General features: G+C 34.0%; 1 protein-coding gene across 1 annotated transcript in view; it reads left to right on the top strand.

Annotated features, from left to right (window-relative positions):
- Window positions 1-19,148, top strand: part of nomo (nodal modulator) — a 39,896-nt gene that overhangs the window by 16,050 nt on the left and 4,698 nt on the right. The window contains exons 15-29 of the mRNA XM_056459728.1: window positions 2,368-2,504; window positions 2,615-2,702; window positions 2,779-2,842; window positions 2,964-3,059; window positions 6,666-6,866; window positions 6,982-7,064; window positions 10,622-10,781; window positions 10,930-11,056; window positions 11,170-11,283; window positions 13,643-13,770; window positions 14,776-14,917; window positions 16,635-16,718; window positions 16,844-16,954; window positions 17,242-17,343; window positions 18,753-18,872. Coding sequence (XP_056315703.1) covers window positions 2,368-2,504; window positions 2,615-2,702; window positions 2,779-2,842; window positions 2,964-3,059; window positions 6,666-6,866; window positions 6,982-7,064; window positions 10,622-10,781; window positions 10,930-11,056; window positions 11,170-11,283; window positions 13,643-13,770; window positions 14,776-14,917; window positions 16,635-16,718; window positions 16,844-16,954; window positions 17,242-17,343; window positions 18,753-18,872 — 1,757 coding nt within the window. The remainder of the gene's footprint in view (window positions 1-2,367; window positions 2,505-2,614; window positions 2,703-2,778; window positions 2,843-2,963; window positions 3,060-6,665; window positions 6,867-6,981; window positions 7,065-10,621; window positions 10,782-10,929; window positions 11,057-11,169; window positions 11,284-13,642; window positions 13,771-14,775; window positions 14,918-16,634; window positions 16,719-16,843; window positions 16,955-17,241; window positions 17,344-18,752; window positions 18,873-19,148) is intronic.

Here is a 19,148-nt window from a genome sequence, read left to right as displayed (position 1 = left end):
AAAAAACATGTTTAAAAACACTATAATATTTACTATAAATTACTATAGTATTTTTTCATGAGGTCATTCGTCCACGATGAAAACTGCGAACGTGATCTCCGCCAATTGTGACTTTACCAGGCAGCAAAACAGCGAGATTTGGGAAGTGTCCGACTTCTGATGTATTTTTTGAGCCCTCCCCTTACTATAGCCGCCTGCTCTCGTTTACATTGCAGTCAAGGCGAGGCGCACCTCAAACGAGCCTAGTGATATCATGTGGTATGTGTAACTGTACTGTGCATTTACACCATGGCCTTATTCATCCTTGTACACACAGCAAAATTTTGTGTTTTGTTTTTTTTTTTTTTTTTTTTTCTTCTTCTTCTTCTTCTTTTTATTTTTTTTTTTTGAAAGCATGATCATGAGTGTGCATAACGGGTGCAAGCATGCTGCCGTTGTAGATGGTGTATTCTGGGAAATTTTCGTACCACTTAGATTCAAGGCCTATGTAGTCCTTCCCCTTAGTCCTGCGTCTTCAAGCTAAAGAGAATTGGGTCACCCATACCTCTTCACGTGAATTTGCAAAATGGGGGGGTATGGGTAAAGGGAAGGGCAAGGGGGTAGAATTGGGATTGGGCCTTAATCATTATTGTGTTATATCTGTATATAAATTTTCAAATGTTTGCAGGCAGTGCATTAGTTTATTTATCATTTTGTATTTAAAAAATTGTCAATCACAAAAAATTTATTAATAATTAAAAATTTATTTTTATGTGTGTGTTTATAAATGTATATATATATATATATATATATATATATATATATATATATATATATATATATATATATATATATATATATATAAAAAATATGCATGCATATATTTGAGAAAATGTTTATTTATAATAAACTACAAAAATCAGTCCAAGGTATACATGCAACGATAACCGTTTTCAAGGTATAACGCTATATCTTTCCTACAGTATATTTAAGATTTTTTTTATTTACATTTGTTTTTTTTTAGGACATCAATATACCAGCAGAAAAGATATCCAAAAATGCCTTTTTAAATTGTAAAGAAATCTGTGTTTTTGAAACTAATTAAGACAGCAGAAGTCAATGATTAATTTTGATTATTTAGCCTGACATGTTTACTGTTCCAAAATATTTTAATTGTTTCTCAACATAAAATATATTGTGTTCAAAGTTTTTTGTTTTTTACTCAGACATTTAAAAAAGAATATATTTTAGAGCAGCAATACCATGAAAACGTGAAATTTTTATCTAAGGTTATCATACCTTCAGAATCTTATACCGGCCCATGCCTAATCCAAGGCACTCGAAATATGTGGAAAAAATATTTTAAAGATAATATTTAATTTATTAAATCTTTTAAATATTTTTTTCCACGTTTTTATGAGTGCCTTGGACTTATTTTTGCTGTTTATTTTCATGAATCTCGTACCCAAAGAGCACCAACACATTATTTAAGCTACCCCTGAGCAGTTTTTGTTTGATTTTGAATGTTTGTTTATATTGAGATATCTAAATCCTATATGAATTTGATACAAATTATATATAAATTGAAATATCTTTGTAACAACATTTTGTAGAGTTTTGTTGTTATGAATGTGCGTGTAGCACATATACATAATAAATATAAATAATACACACATACAGTCAAAACAAACTTATTCTGGATGTGATTAATTGCTGCCCAGCATAATTTTTTTTTTATGTAAACATATTAAGCAGCAAATCAGTTTTCTAATGTATAATGACAAAATATGTTTGAGCACCAAATCAGCATATTAGAATCTATTCTTAAATATTTACACTGTAGAATGTGACCCTGAAGTTTGAGTAATTGTTGGTGAAGATTCTGAATACATTTTCAAAATATATTTTAAAATACATTAAAATAAAAAAGCTTTATTTTAAATTGTAGTCATAGTGCACAGTATTATTATTTTACATTTAAACAAATAAATGCAGTTATTGTGAACAAGACATGCATCTTTTAAAGGCATTGTGTAAAATAATTAATGATCTTATGTAGGTTGCAAACATCCACATGATTCTCAGCTTGCAAAAATTGTGTTTCTTAAATAGATTGTACTTTTTAGTTCTTTTTAATGTCATGTTTCATTAATTAAAATAATAATAATAATAATTAGATTAAATATATAATTGCATATCTTTTTTTTTTCTTTTTACCTTAAAGTAAAATATGATATTAGTATAGTGTTGTATAATGTTTATTTTATGGTTGAAGGTTTGCAAAATGCAATAAACTAAGTTATGCTAAATAAAAATAAGTCATGCAACCTTTCAGCAGTACAGACTTTTAGTTAAATGAAGAGATTAACATTCACTTGTTGTCACCAGTGTCTATTACCCAAGAAGAGTGGTGCTGGAAGCATAAGTCAGTGGAGATCGATGTACTTGACTCATATGTAGAGGGAGTGGAGTTTCGACAAACTGGATACTTACTGCGCTGCTCACTTTCCCATGCTATTACTCTGGTAAAGCCTAAAAAATCACTGAGTGACTGAACACTTATTTTACAGAATCACCAGCTACTTTATTAATCTTGTAATGCAGCTAATAATGCATTATTTGTACAAAACTTTAGGAATTTTTCCAAGACGGCAGCTTGCCAGAGAACGTTGGCGTTTACAATCTGTCCAAAGGAGTCAATCGTTTCTGTCTGTCAAAACCAGGTGAGTTCAGTAATTGCTTCAGTTTAGTTGGTGAAGTTCATAGAGGCTAAAGTAAATAACTTCTGTTTAATTGAAGGTGTTTATAAAGTGACTCCACGCTCCTGTCACCAATTTGAACAGGATTACTACACCTACAACACGTATGTGACTGACAGTGACAAGTATTTTAATAATATGAATGCTGTTACAGTATGTTCTTGTTGTGTATCATTATTAAAGAAATTATAGTCCACACGATCTGATTTTCTTTTTGTTCCATAGATCTGCCCCAAGCATCTTAACTCTGACTGCTGTCAGACACCACATGACAGGGCTTATAACCACTGATAAGATGTTGGATGTCACAGTCACCATTAAGTGAGTGAGAACATTGTTATTTTGTGTTTGTAAAAGAGTGAAGCATATCTTCTGTCTGTTCTTTGTATTCAGTTTAAAGGGGGGTGTCATGTTAATTTTGCCCAATCTCATATTAATCTTTAGTACCTAGCGACAACTACTGCATCCATCTTTTCTCCAAAAAGTCTGGGGTAATTTCATAATTATATTAGATTAGATTATCTCTGAAAAAGCAGAGCACATGGAGTCGTGTCATGAGTGGAGTAAAAAGCATTCAAGCATTGCGGAGTTTTGCTTTAATGTGATATCTCTGTAAATAAAATGGGAAAAAATCTTTAGTCTTGCATCTTTTTGACAGTCACAATAGTGTGATCAGTCTAGACTTGTGCCTGGAGCATATGATTAGAACATTTAGCGTGTCACATGATCCGCTGCTAAATTCAAAGCTGCTTTTGTGATGGCTCATGCTGAGCCAAACCATATCAGTGTTTTCAGTGAAAGAATGTTTATTTTGGGTTGCAGACATTTGGATACACTTATTTAGAAGAAAAACAAAAGATTTGGGGTTTGTAAAATACCGCCAATATCTATGTAAGGCAGCAATTATGATCATTTTTGTGCATAAGGATGATGTGTTATTCACAACAGATAAACATTGTCTAGGTAACTAGGACGTTTACTCTATTTCTCCTCAAGTTAAACAGTAACTTATGGCCCGTTTCCATTAGGGATGCACCGATACCATTTTTTTGGAACTGATCCGATGCCGATACCAAAATTCTGAGTATCGACCGATATAGATCCGATATCGATACTGTGCCGTTATTTCATTCATTCATTCATTTTCTTTGCGGCTTAGTTCTTTTTTATTAATCCGAGGTCGCCACACCGGAATGAACTGCTAACTTCCCCTTGCCTAACTTGCCCTTCCAACCGCAACCCATCTCTTGGAAACATCCATACACATTCACTCTCACTCGCACTCATACACTACGGACAATTTAGCCTTCCCAATTCACCTGTACTACATGTCTTTGGACTGTGGGGGTAACCGGAGCACCCGGAGGAAACCCACGCGAACGCAGGGAGAACATGCAAACTCCACACAGAAACACCAACTGACCCAGCCATGGCTCGAACCAGCGACCTTCTTGCTGTGAGGTGACAGCACTACCTACTGCGTCCCCTGTGCCGTTATTTATTTATTTATTTTTTTACATAATACAGTTTCTATAGTTCTGGTGATAAACAAGAATATTTGAGGTAAAGTTCAAAACAAGGTTCGCTTAAGCCTAGTTCACACTACAGGATTTTAAACATCGCAGATCGCTGTGCTGTTCACACTACATGACTTGATTTTGTGTCTTTTTAATCGCTGTGGTGTTCACACTACGCAACACTACGTAAATGATCCACAAGAGGGGGGTGACACACTACAAGATCTGACAACAACTAGTTCCCCAACAGCTCAGTCCAGCAACCAAACCACAGCCAATGAAATGTTGAGGGAGGAGTCATCAGAAAAAGCTGAACACTGCTTGTGTGCTGATGACATCACTGACAGCGTTTCAAGCTTTCAAGGAAACTTTTAAAAACATCATCAATCAGCTGATGCATCAGCGAATCAATCGCTCATCTGCAAGGTTCGAGTGGATTGAGACACAGAGAGTTTTTAATTTTTGTAATTTAATAACTCATTGAAATAAAACTAACATATCTATAACACCCTGACATTTCCTAAATATCTGTGTATTTCTTTCTAACATTGTTATTTTTTAAATTACAAAACAGTAAAGAACTGAGCATTTCCTTTAATTACCATATTGGTCAAAATGACTGCATGCATGTCTGCTACTTTTCACTGTGACTTTAAATAGCATATTCTGTGCCGGGAAATAGCTCCTGTTTGAAAGTGAAAATGAAAGCGAGGCCCTGCATGTTCTAGTTTCTTAACTATATTTTTATAGGCTGTATTACCAAAAAATATAATATTTTTAGCGTAATGGTGTCACCAAATATGATGACAGACATTCAGAGCTTAATTTTAATATCTCAATAGAAGCTTTGAATGTAAATATGACGTGCCAATATGGCATTTTATATGAGAATGGTCAGAATGACCAGTATGGTAATTCTAATAGTTACAGAATTCTAGTTCCCCTGTTAATGTTACTCTCCTGTCCGTGTTAACGCAGAATGAAGCGAGTGCATTGATGCCCATTCTAGCCAATCACAGCCGTTTCTGTTGAGGTCCTGAGCATACGGCCATTCAGCTCATGCTGATATGCACTCTCATTGGCTGCAGCTCGTCACTACATCTGACCGCACGTGGGGTCAAGTTGGCCGACTGCTCTGGAATATTCAGAATGCTAGATATTGGAATTCCGTTTGCGAGGTGTTGGCGACGCCTCAGCGAGCCTCTTTGATGCGTTGTTCAGTAGTTCACACATAAAGACTGTAGAGTGCCTTGCACCCGCAGATTTCTTCCCGATCACAGCCCGATCTGTCGGCGAGCTCGTTAACTTCCAAATCGGGCTCAAATCAGGCTTAAAATCCTGTAGTGTGGACTAGGCTTTATATGCTTCAGTGCACAATCTGACAAACTGGTCTGTTAAATAAAATGTTAATAATATAATATTTTCATATATTATATTATTTATATAAGTTTCAGAGTAGCCTATATTAGGCTAAATAATTTTCTGTTAATGATAATTCATATGCGCCAGATCGCCAGTTTTCACTGTTATTAATTTAATCAACTACTTTGACCACAATGAGCCAGGCTATTCACACCACTTAAAGTATTCCACTCGGAAGAATAACCTCAGTCGGAAGAATGAAATCAGTGCGTTGAGGATCTGCCCAATGTATCACTGAGCCTTTTATGGTTTCAGGTAGGCCTATTTTGTGTGTGAAGAGCAGGTAATAACCCTCTACTCCAGTGTTGCGAATGCTATCTGCTGATCTAATAGACACACCGCAACATGATTTAGAAATAGCAATGATCTCCATGTTGCAGGTCAAAATTAAGCCATTTAATGCACAACTAAATGCATTTCTCCACTGATTACTTATATTTACAGGAACAATTAGTCTTGGAGAAAGTTTTTCGTGTTCGGCTACCTTCGTGGCTATTGTTGGCTTATAGATTAAACAGAATATAGCGCATGCGCAAGATCGGATTTGGATCAGTAGCAGCTGGCCGATACCTGATCCAGCAAAAATATGCGGTATCGAACCGATATCTGATCCACGTATTGGGATAAGTGCATCCCTACATTAAACAAAACTCAAACAGGGGGGTCAGCTGTAGTATTTAAAACTTTCATATGAAAGGCTTAAATTAACTGTGGCTGAACAAGGTCAACTCCACTTTACAATGAAAAGCACACTTCTTTGGAGCTATTCTCCAGCAAGTCCTATGCAGTGACTTCCTTATTATGTGTAAGGTGCTTTGATGGATGTAGTATCACTCTCGCCATTGTGTGCTCATGCTTATGTATGCATATGAGGAGTTCCACACTTAATAATATCAGCTAGTTTTTAAATTTACTAGCAAGTTTGATTCTTAATAAGAATCCTTCGCATTAACATTGTAAATAACTTTTCTTGGTGTTCTTTTGGCAGATCCTCTATTGAGAGTGAGCCTGCTTTGGTTCTAGGACCCCTACGCTCAAATGAGGAGCAGCGAAGGGAGCAGCAGCTTTTGGAAATAGCTGCCCGTAAGAAGGAGAGGGGAGAAGCTGGCGATGAGAAGAGCCCCCCTGTGGAAGAGAAACCAGAGCAACTTCATGAGCCTTTTCACTATGAGTTCTCCTATTGGGCACGGTAGGATTATGAGAAAGCTTGTCGTCTTTTTTTGTTTTCATGTAATGTTGTAGAATTGTACAAATTTGTTACTTTTTATAATCTTAATTTTATATATTGGTTTGGGTTGTTTCAGGGCTGGGGAGAAGATCACTGTCACACCTTCATCTAAAGAATTTCTGTTTTACCCTCCTGAAGTAGAGGCTACTATCACTGGTGGTGAGAGTGCAAACTTTTTTTTAAAGGCTTTTTAAAGGACTTAATGAATGCTGTCAGCTTCAACAGTACAGTACACATTGCTAGTTCCAGGATGTATACTTTTTTGCCCGTAGATCTACCTTAATTATTTTTGGCCTAGATTTAAGTGTGCCACAGAATAGGAACTATGTATAGCTAGGCATAGTTGAATATTAAGAGTTCAGTAAATAGAAATTACATACTTTGAGCTTTTTAAGTTAAGACCATTGTTTCTTCTTCCTCAATTCTAGTTTTAAACAAAAGACCACAGAAGATAAGGCAAAGCCAATTCTGTATAAATTGAACATTTTAGTAACACTTAACAATGAGGTCGTATTGGTTAATGTTAGTTAATACATTTACTAACTTGAACAAACAATAAACAATACATTTGGGACAGTATTTGTTCAAGTTAGTTAATATTAATGAAAACGCAGTTCTTCATTGTTAGTTCATGTTAAAGGTGCAGTAGGTGATTTGTCTTCAGAAACATTTTTGTTGTGCTGGTTGAAAGTGTCTTCTTATTCCAATAGTAAAAATTAAACTAAATTATCTAAATGTATTTATATGTATTATTACATTCTGGGTAAGGCATTAGACAAAAAAATGTTCATCCAATTATAATTTATCAGGCAGATTCTGATAAGTAGCCCAAACTGTCTGTCAGCAAATGTAGATTTATACATCTGTGCACCCATTTACGCAGATCCGCCATTTGCACGTACACGCACGACACGTTCATGACATGCACACGAGAGAGTGGTAAAAACAAATGCTCAATCAAAACTTTTTACAATCCTAAATCCATTACTTTTGCACGCTGGAGGAAGGATGCAGGGTGTCTGCGGGGTCTTAAAAAGTATTAAAAGTTGATAAATCAATTATGAGAAAATGAAGGCCCTTAAAAGGTATAAAAAAAGTCTTAATTGTGTTTTTATGAGGTCTTAAATTTTGTTTAAGTATTGTCTAAAGTGTTTGACTCCAAAAAAGCATAAATATATTTATTTTGCTCCTAATATTAACAACAGCGTGCTCGATCCACTCAATTGGTTCGTGCCGGGGTGCATACCGCCAAGCTCCTCCGTCCGGGTGATGTCACGTAATTTGCGACAAATGTGGGAAGGTGATGTGGCGCTCTCCACCACATGTAGTGAAACCATAGAGCAAAACAGACAGGAAAATGGGAAAATGTAATTTTGCGTTCTCCTAGTTGGAGAAGGATGAGTTTAAACAGTGTCTGAAGCCTGTTGCTGAAAACAACAGCGTTATTTATTATTTCCAGCTTTGTTTCTTATGAGCTTATCTGAGTTCTGTTGCATGGTTGCGCTTCAGTTATTTATTTAACTACAACTGTTTATTAACAACTGTTTATTAAGTTAAATGTTTGATACTGATTAGAACTTGAAATGGTGATGAGGATCTAAAATATTCTGAGAAGGTCTTTAAAAACTCATAAAAAGGTATTGAAATTACCTTTAGGATTCCTGCTTATACCCTGTGATGACACCATGGCTGAAGTGTTTCATTTAGACAGGTCATGTTATGTTTTAAAACTGTTTTAGTCACGCAAAGCTCATGTATATTGTGTTGTTTATGAATGGGCTATATGCATGAAAGTGGTGTTCAGCCACTAAAATCTTCTGCCAAAAGATTGGCTATTTTCAATTTCATAAGGGACCTTTTACAGCATCGATAATGTAGATTTTTATTAAGTTTTAACAACAAAACATAAGTAAATAGCGCTATTCCGCGTAGCCTGCTTTCCTGAGGTGAAATTGGTTTTATATTTACATTGGTTCATTTTTGAACAATGAAAACCTGTGATGCGCTCCCTATATTGTTTCAGCTATCTAGTCTGAAATAGCGTGCAAGTATAGCTTAGTAATAAGTGTAATTTCTGCATGCTGCCGGCCAAGCATTAGGCATACAGTAGTCGCTTTAGGACATAGCGCGTGAGAGAGTGAGACCAGCGATGCTTGCATGCATGGAATATTGCACATTGTGACTAGCTTTGCTTGCTACACAACTGAAAACATGCTAGATATAATACAGTTTTTTGTTTGGAGTAAATGCTGTACAAGTTAGGTCTGGCCAATTACTGGGCAAAATCTATAATCAGTCTAATTTTTCAACAATTTTTTTTTTCAATTACTTTCCCTATGCGTCACATGACCCCACTCTGTTAAAAGCTGTGGCTGATTTCTACTTCTGTGGCCACTTTGCAGCCACATCTGATCTCTGGTCAAGTAGAACGACAGACTTACTCTTGAGCCTTACTTTGCAATTTACTGACAATGATCGGAAGCTGCGCTAGAGATATTATCCATCTTATCCATTACATTAAAATGATTATTTACATTTAAATATTTGTTTATAGAATATGCAAGAAATGCACTTTTTAAAATATTATTTACAGGACATGCAAGAGTAAATTTTTTTGGTGAAGTTTCACAAACTAATTTTGAGAGGAGCACATGATATGATTTGTCTCTCATTTCTAATCATTAGTAAGCCAATCAGGTTATTCCAAACTTACTATAAATAGCCCATCTAGCATTACTCGCTTATCTTCGTTTTTTTGTAGAATCCCTCCATCCACCGCTTTACCAGGGAGAGCTTTCGAGACCTTCTTGTACCCCCTTACATGCTCATTGACCCGGCGAGAGCCTTGGACTCAATTATCTCCTAGCTCAGGGTTCTCTCCAACACAGCTTGCCAAACCTGCTATTATTATCAAGAAATATCTAAGCATTAACTCTTGAAAGAAGAGAGATTTTTAATATGAAAAACATTGAAAATAATTTATTTTGTTTTTTTTTTGGCAAAATTTTATTTATTTTCACTTTTTTTTTAATATAAACAGAGTGACTAAATACTTATCGTATATAGTTTGTGTTTCCTTCAGTTATTTTGTAATCAAGTTATGCACCCTTCATTTAAAAATCTCTCACTTGTAATATGTGAGCATATTTACTGTACAAAACTTGTCAGTGAACTATGAGGGCAAAAAAAATAAATAAATAGCATAATCGTTCATTAATCGTAATAGAGTTAAAATCTTCAATTGATCGAGATTTTAGGTCAAATTGCCCAACCCTAGTACAAGTATTGTTCTTAGTATTAGTAAATACATGAACTAATGAAACCTTATTGTAAAATGTGACCAACATTTTTTTACTGCAATAACAGTATAAATCATACATATTTTGTCAATCAAATGCTAGATATAATTGCAGTAGCGTTAACTTTAGTTAAGTAATTACTTCATCTATCTAGCAGGGATAACTAAACAGTACAGTATGACAACCTATTTACCTGGAGATTTTTATTTATTCTTGTGTGTTGTGTCATCTACATTAAATCTACTAAAAAAAACTATGTACATCTATGTCAAAATTTTTGTTGTTGCATGGCAAGAAGTGTATTCAGTTATTATCAACATACAGTGAATACCTTTTTACTCACTATTCCTGTTTGCTCTTAAAAAAAATTGAAAGGAAATGGCTAGTTTTAACCCAGTTTCTAATTGGTTCTGTCAGAGAATTGTCCAGGTCGATTGGTGGAGATTACAGGTCGGGCAGGACTGTTCCTCTCAGGGAAGGTGGCTCCTACATTAGAGGGTGTGGAAATCACTATAAAGGAGAGCAAAGCAACAACCCCTCTCATTACAGTTCTCACAGATGAAAATGGAGCCTACAGGTATCTCATTTGTTCAGTGACACTGTATACATTTATTTAATAGCTCTTTAATTGTGTGGAAAATATATTAAGTAAGGCACAAAACGCAACTCCAATTCAGCATTCTAAATGAATTTCACAATTCATTTTTTTTTCATCCATAAATAAGTGTTGGACCCCTACATAGTGACTCCCAGTATGACATCAGTGCCAGTAAAGAAGGCTTCGTCCTGACTCCAGTGGAAGGAAAGACTGGAGACTTCAAGGCATTTGCATTGGCAGGGGTCACTTTTGAGGTCAGTCACGTTAACATCTCATAATTCAAGTTGGGCTATCACGTTTGATTAGTTATTTCAATTTTAGGAATTGAATGCTTCGCTAGATTCAAGATTTTTTTTTTCTTGTCCAGATAAAAGCAGAGGATGGCGTTCCTCTCTCTGGGGTTCTGCTGTCTCTCAGTGGAGCAAACTTCCGCTCAAACTTGCTCACTCAGGACACTGGACTACTCACATTTAACAACCTGGTAAAGTCTTCTCAATCTCTAGACCGTTTTATTTTATTATTATTTATTTAATTTTTTTTGTTGCTCTAAAACTTTCGATGGCCATGTTTAAAAAATTTTGATCACTTAAGCCTAGTTCACACTACAGGATTTTTAACCTGATTTAAACCCGATATGGAAGTTAACGAGCTCGGCGACAGATCGGGGGAAAAAAAAACGCAGCAAAGAGGCTCGCTGATGCGTCACTGACATCTCACAGACGGAATTCCAGTATCTAGCATGCTGAATATTCCAGAGCAGTCAGCCGACTCGACCCCACGTGTGGTCAGATGTTGTGATGAGCTGCAGCCAATGAGTGTGCATATCAGCATGAGCTGAATGGCCGTATGCTTAGGACCTCAACAGAAACGGCTGTGATTGGCCAGAATGGGTATTGATGCACTCGCTTCATTCTGTGTAAACACGGACACGAGAGTAGGCTATATTAACAGTGGATCTAGAATTCTGTAACTATTTGAATTACCATACTGGTCATTCTGACCGTTCTCATATAAAACGTCATATTGTCACGTCATATTTACATTCAAAACTTCTATTGAGATATTAAAATCAAGCTCTGAATGTCTGTCGTCATATTTTAGGACACCATTACCCTAAAAATATCTTTTTGGTAATACAGCCTATAAATATGTATTAAGATACTGGAACATGCAAAGAGCTGGGCCTCGCTTTTATTTTTACTTTCAAACAGGAGTTATTTGACGGCATAGAATATGCTGTTTTAAAGATATACCTGAAGTAATTTTATGTTTTTGCGATCAGAAAGTTATGTTTATGTTAGCAGGAAGTTGCTAGGCAAAAAATGCGTGCATATTTAAAGTCACAGTGAAAAGTAGCAGACATGCATGCAGTCATTTTGACCAATATGGTAATTAAAGGTAGAAATGCTCAGTTTTTTACTGTTTGTAATTAAAAAAAATAACAACATTAGAAAGAAATACACAGATATTTAGGAAACGTCAGGTTGTTATAGATATGTCAGTTTTATTTCAAAGAGTTATTAAATGACAAAATTTAAAAACTCTGTGTATCTATCTACTTGAACCTTGCAGATGAGCGATTGATCTGCTCAGCTGATTGAAAATGCTTGAATAAGCTTGAAATGCTGTCAGTGATGTCATCTGCACACAAGCAGCCAATAGTGTTCAGCTTTTTCCGATGACGACTCCCTCAATTTTATTGGCTGTGGTTTGGTAGCTTGACTGAGCTGTTGACACAAAATCAAGTCATGCAGTGTGAACAGCACAGCGATCTGCCGATGTATAAAATCCTGTAGTGTGAACTAGGCTTTAGTTAACATGAATTAACAGTGAACAACACATTTGTTAAGCATTACTTAACTGCAATTACATTAACTGAACATGAATTAAAGTCTTCGTTAATGCATTAGTTAATGATCTGATGGTGAACAAGGACTTTGTTCAGCATGATATGATCTTTGCAAACTTACTCATTCTAATGTTTCACTTTACATTAACAGCTTAATTTGTTAATGTTTAGTTGCACATACACTAATGCATTTGTCTATGGATTAAATAACAAGACCTAACAATGAAAAACTAATTTATTCCACCATACTTGATCTATTTTGTAAACTAAACGTATATTAAATTTGTTAATGAATACATTTAACACACATCAACAAGTCACATAAAAAAATGCAATGCTGAATTGTCGTTGTGTATTAAGTTAACACATTAATATAAGTTTAATTAACTTTAACAAAGATTACATAAGGCTCAACAGATGTGTTGATCACTGTTAATTTATTGCATTATCTATTACAACCCTATTTTAAAGTGTTGCCTTTTTTATCACTTCAGACAAAAGTGAAATTTTCCTTAGCGTTTACTCATTCTCAATTGGTTCCAAATCCTAATATGTTTTTTTTTTTTTTCCTTTGTTTAACAAAATGTAAGACTTTAAGAATATCGGTAACTAGTAGTCATTGAGTTCTGTAATAGGAAAATAACATTATGGAAGTGGACTTGACATGTGGTCTAGAGGTCTAAATAGATCTCTTTTATAGGACGACTATGAGCTTTGTAGTGTTGCTGATTGTATGCATGCAGAGATACATTACACACGAAAGGAAAAGGAAAGTGATAAAATCATATGGCATCTATGGTGTTTTGATTTATTTAGATTACATAAATTTATATAATTTATTTTCCCCCCAAAAGATTCTGTTATATGCTCTCTTATGTTCAACATTTGTATGACTTGACTATGATAAAAGTTCAGAGATCATGTTTTGTTGAAAATAAATGCATCAGTTATGTAGATAACACTGTCATAACTCCTCCACTTGCCGTTTCAGAGTCCCGGCCAGTACTATTTCAAGCCCATGATGAAGGAATTCCGCTTTGACCCCTCAGCACAGATGATAACTGTAGAAGAAGGACAAGTGTTGCATATTCCCATCACTGGCTTCAAAACAGCCTACAGGTCAGCATGCAAAAAGAAAACCAAAGATGTGAAGATCAAATTTGTGCGTTTTTTTTGAAAGAAGCATTTATTTATTTCATAAAAAAAAAAAAATAATAAATATAAATATATATAAATATATATAAATATATATATATATATATACGCGCATACAGTTGAAGTCACTACGCTCCACCTAAAGTACTCAATAAATGGATTCCATATTACATAGAAATTCTTAGTTTTATTTTTAAGGGAAAGTCTTAGCTTCTCAAGTTGCAGGCAACACATTACTTTTTTTTTTTATCAATGTGGAGCAACTGGGAGGATCTTTTAATTTTCAGTTCAGTAAAGTCAACCTACGTGCCAAAAGAGATATAAATCTAATCACTGTATGTTGATTGTTAGATGGTTCTGCATCATCACTGACACAAAAAATAGCTAAAATAGGCCTAAGATATATTTGTTTTCCCACCACTTCTGATATTAAATGAAAAACCAAAATCCAATAATTAACAATTTTAGAACAATTTCAAAACGTGACCAGCAATGCCGAAGTTTGACTGCATCTATCACACAGAGGGGGAACGTCTTTGAGAGCTTTAATTTAGACGTGTAGTAATAAATGAATGAATAAATTGTATTAAATCATGCCTGTTACACACAGAACTAAAACGAACTTGTTCTTATGGTTTCTCCCATTGCCAGTTTTCAATTTTTGCTTTCCAGATCCAAAAGATCTAAAGGAGTGTATCCCTTTACTTGACCAGACCTGAAATATTGAGTCAGTTTGAGAAGGAAGAAATTAATGAATCAGAACATGTTTGCCTCTTTTTAAGTGTTTTCTCTTTGTAACACTTGATCAATCTTATGCATCTTTACTGAATAAAAGAATGTATAATTAATTTCCAAAAAACTCTTATTGACTCTAAACTTTTGAGTGGTGATTTAGATTTGAAAATGCTCAATACGCACCTTGTCTATTGTGAAATACAGTTTATGTTTATGTGTTTTGCTGTCTTTTAGCTGCTATGGAACAGTGCAGTCAATAGGTGGCGATGCGGAGCAGGGTGTTGCAGTGGAGGCAGTGGGACAGAGCGAGTGTGGCATGTACAGTGAAGACACTGTTACTGATGAAGAGGGACGCTTTAGACTCAGAGGCTTACGGGTGAGACAGATGAACAGTATGACTGGAAAAAAATTTCACAAGAAAATACACTACTGGTCAAGAGTTAGGTTTTTGATTGTTTTGAAGAAGTCTCTTCTCACCAAAGCTGCGTTTGTTTGATGAAAGATACAGAATAAACAGTAATTATGTATACATTTAAAATAAATATAACTACACTGTAAAAAAAACGTAAAATTTACAGTAAAAAAAATGTACAGTCAGCTGTGGTTTTCAGACCTTTACATTTAAAATACGGTAATTTTTTTAATTTTACAGTAAACTACCATATTTTACTAATTTAATGTATTGTACAGCAGTTTTTTGATGTATGAACATCTGCACATCATACCTTTGTTATACTGACAACAACACAAACTTTATCATGTGCTGATGAGAAAGTCAAATGACGATCCAAAGCTCATCAACTTTTCCCACGAGCAGAGAAACATACTAATATATAAAAGATGCTTGTGTGTCATTCACAGAACTACTGAACACCATCATGGTAACACACATGACATTAGAGTAATGCAATGAACATTATTTATCAATATTAGATGTAACACAGAGCTCTAATGTACATCGCTGATGGGAAAATGACTACAAAGAACCATAGTAATGTCAGCGCAGTAATGCAGGGAATTTGAGGAAAGTCAATTTATGGTTACTATAAATAGCTGTATATATTAAAGAAACGTATTGTTAACTAGGTTATGGATTTTTACTGTAGCATTATTTATTTTATTTTTTTTGTGTTGAAATTAGTTATTTTTTTACAGTGTAAATCTAATATAATTTATACCAATTGAATATAATATGATATGTGCAATTAAATGTTGAATTTACCCCAGCAACACATGATACTTACTTCAGAAATCATTATAATATGCTGATTTGCTGTTCTTTTAAAATCAATTATTATTAATACTCGATCTTTAATAATGATTTTTAGAACTCTATATGTTGAAACATTTTTCATGTTTCAGAGTTTTTATCAAAATAACAGAATTACATTTTTTTGTTACATTTGTAAATGTCTAATGCTTTTTTTTTTAATGTTCTTGACGAATAAAGTAACACTTTACAATAAGGATGTATTAGTTCATGTTGGTGAATGTGTTTACTTGCTCGAAAGAACGGTGAACAGTACATTTATTACAGTATTCATTCATCTTTGTTACCAATGGAAATAAAGTTGTCCATTGTTCATATTAACTCATTGTGCATTAGCTAATGCATGAATTTGTATTTTAATAATGCATTAGTAAATGATTAACTATGATTTAATACATGCTGTTGTTCATTATTAGTTAATGTTAATAAATGAATTAACTAATGCAACATTATTGTAAAGTGTGACCAAGCAAAGTAAGCTTAACTTTCATATTTTTGCAACTTCCACATGAATATGAACAGTTTTCTCCATGATATTAATAATAATACATGTTTCTTTAGCAGCAGTACATAATTTTAGGATGATTTCTGAAAGATCATACCAGTGAAGAAAGTAAAATGATGACTTTTAAACTGCATTCAATAAGAAAACTGTTTTTTATTTTTGTATTGTTTCACAATTTACTGTATTTTAATCAAATAAGTGCAGTCTTGGTGAGCAGAAAAAGTTCTTTTAAAGAAAAAAAGGTTAAAAATGTACCAATCCAAAACCTCGCCATTTTAAAATTGTAAACAAATGTTGCCTTCTAATGTTCATTTCCAGCCTGGTTGTAACTACAACATTCAACTGAGAGGAGAGGGAAATGATCACATAGAGAGAGCATTGCCACCACACAAGACAATTGAGGTGAGCATACATGAGGACTTATCACATTATTTATGATTTAAAAGTTATATATGGTTAGTAAATAAACAAACATTATATATGTATTTAATATAATTCTCGTTTATATATTTTTTGGATTCTTTTAGGTCGGCAACACTGATATTGATGGAATCAACATAATCGCCTTTAGACAGATCAATCAGTTTGATCTGAGTGGAAATGTCATCACTTCCCCTGAGCATCTTCCCACTCTCTGGGTAAGTCAACTTGAAGAATTGAGATGCAAATACCTCTAAGTTTCATCTTAAATTTTCGTCTAAACTAAGTATTTTCCTCAGGCTTCTGTGTGTAGGTTCTGTAATTTCACTTTTATTGCCTTAAAAAAGTTAAATAACTGAACATAAACATGAGAAAAATGCTACATATCGATAAACATTTCAGATGGAGCTTTCAGAGGTTTTTGCATCTGAACTCTTGACTTGAATACTGTTTTAATGTTATTTTTGATGGAAGCTTGACATCATTGTTGTTTCTCTCCTCAAAGGTGAAGCTCTACAAAAGTGATAATCTTGACAATCCCTTCCAGAGTGTGTCTCTTGGCCAGTCCCTTTTCTTCCACTTTCAACCTCTGCCACGTGACGGAGAGGTAGAGCTATATTAATTACATTTGTACCAACATCTATACCAGTGGTTCTCAAAGTGAGGGGGGTGGGTTGCAAGATGAGTTTCAAAAATCTATTAAATTTGATTAACTATTGGAATCATCATATTTTATCCATAACATACAAAGTTAAAAATAATATACATTAAAAAAATGACAACATGCAAATAAAAAACCATCAGCCTTTCAGATAGTTTTATTTTTATTTATTTTTTCATTGTATTGTGACCCCTGATGTGATTTACATTAGATTAACAAACAGCAATGTCATCAGTTGCAGCAGATTGGTTTTACGGCACCTATCTTTTACCAGGGTAAACTTTCTGACACCTTTACGGCATCCATGTACATTAAAAATGAATACACACAAGCACATAACATGTTAATGTAATGTATTGTGATTCAAAACAAAACTTTCAACAGTCATGATTCTTCTGTAATTATTCTAATGTGCTGATTTGGTGTGCAAGAAACATTTATGAATATTATCATTATTGAAAACTGTGCTGCTTGATATAGTACCACATCATGTTGCAGAACATTGTATTTCAAATTAATTCTGTTATTGTGAACTTTGTAATCATCGCAGTATCATAAAAAGCAAAATGTATTTTTTTTAACACAAATCGTAAAAAATTATTTATTACGGATAATAGCAAACCACTTCTTAATGATTGAAAACTGGTAATAATTGATGTAACGGCATTTGTCTGCCGATGAAACATTGACTGAATTAAAACATGCGATATGCGATGTCCAGTAATATTTATTTAATGTCATAACTAACTTTGTTCCTTCAATAAGCCCAGCTGCATTTGAAAATCTGTAAAATAATGTAATGTGAATTTTGGAAAATGGGACATGCTTGATTTATTCAAGTGTTTTGGATTTACTTATGAGTTAAAAGCAATCAAAAATGGAACGGAACACAGACATGTACAATAAAATATATATTTTTTAGCTCAAATTCTGAACCTAAATGCACAAATACATGCTAAAATGTTTTGCTGTTTGATTATTAAATAAGAAACTTCACATTTTTAAAAACTTTGAAAAAAAAAAAATTTTGTCACAAGGCCCACTTATAATCATGTTAAGTAATATTGACCTTTTTTTTTTATTTACTTTTTTCAAAAATCGATCAGTGCTACTATACAGCAATGTCAAAACAGTTACACTTATTGTCTATGTCAGTTTAAAAATTATATTGGTTCATTACAATGAAGGCATATAAGACTAGAAGATTCAGATTAGCTTCTGTATGTTATGCAGGACTTTAAACAACGTTATATTTTTTTCGTACACAACATGCAAACTGAACCGAAAGACCTCTAATAAAAAAAGTTCACCAACCTTAACACTTTAAATAAGTTTAAATTTATTGTCTTCTTTAGAGCTATGTGCTGATGCTGGACACCTCCCTCTCTCGATCCCAGTATGACTTCAAACTGCCACAGGTCTCCTTCACATCCTCTGGTTACCACAAACATGTAACACTAACCTTTAACCCTAAGGTAAGAACCTGTTCACACAAAGCACACAGTTCTTTCTTTGTTTTCCTATAAGATTTATGTAAATATATTGCTTGACTACAATTATTATTTATCTCAAATTACTTCTATTACATAGTTTTTTTATTATTATTATTTGTTTATTACTTGTATGTTATATAGTAATGTACTTTGTACATGGGAAGCATCTGCAGTTGTTTTGTTTTGTTTCTTTGGACAAAACAAATAAAGCACAGTTCTCCAATTGAGTTGTCCTGAACGGGAGAATGCTTTACATAC

Source organism: Danio aesculapii, chromosome 6 (genome assembly GCF_903798145.1).
Source record: "Danio aesculapii chromosome 6, fDanAes4.1, whole genome shotgun sequence".
In the NCBI taxonomy this organism is placed as follows: Eukaryota; Metazoa; Chordata; class Actinopteri; order Cypriniformes; family Danionidae; genus Danio; species Danio aesculapii.
The sequence above is the reverse complement of the archived record's forward strand: the minus strand, read 5'-3'. Positions and strand labels throughout refer to the sequence as shown.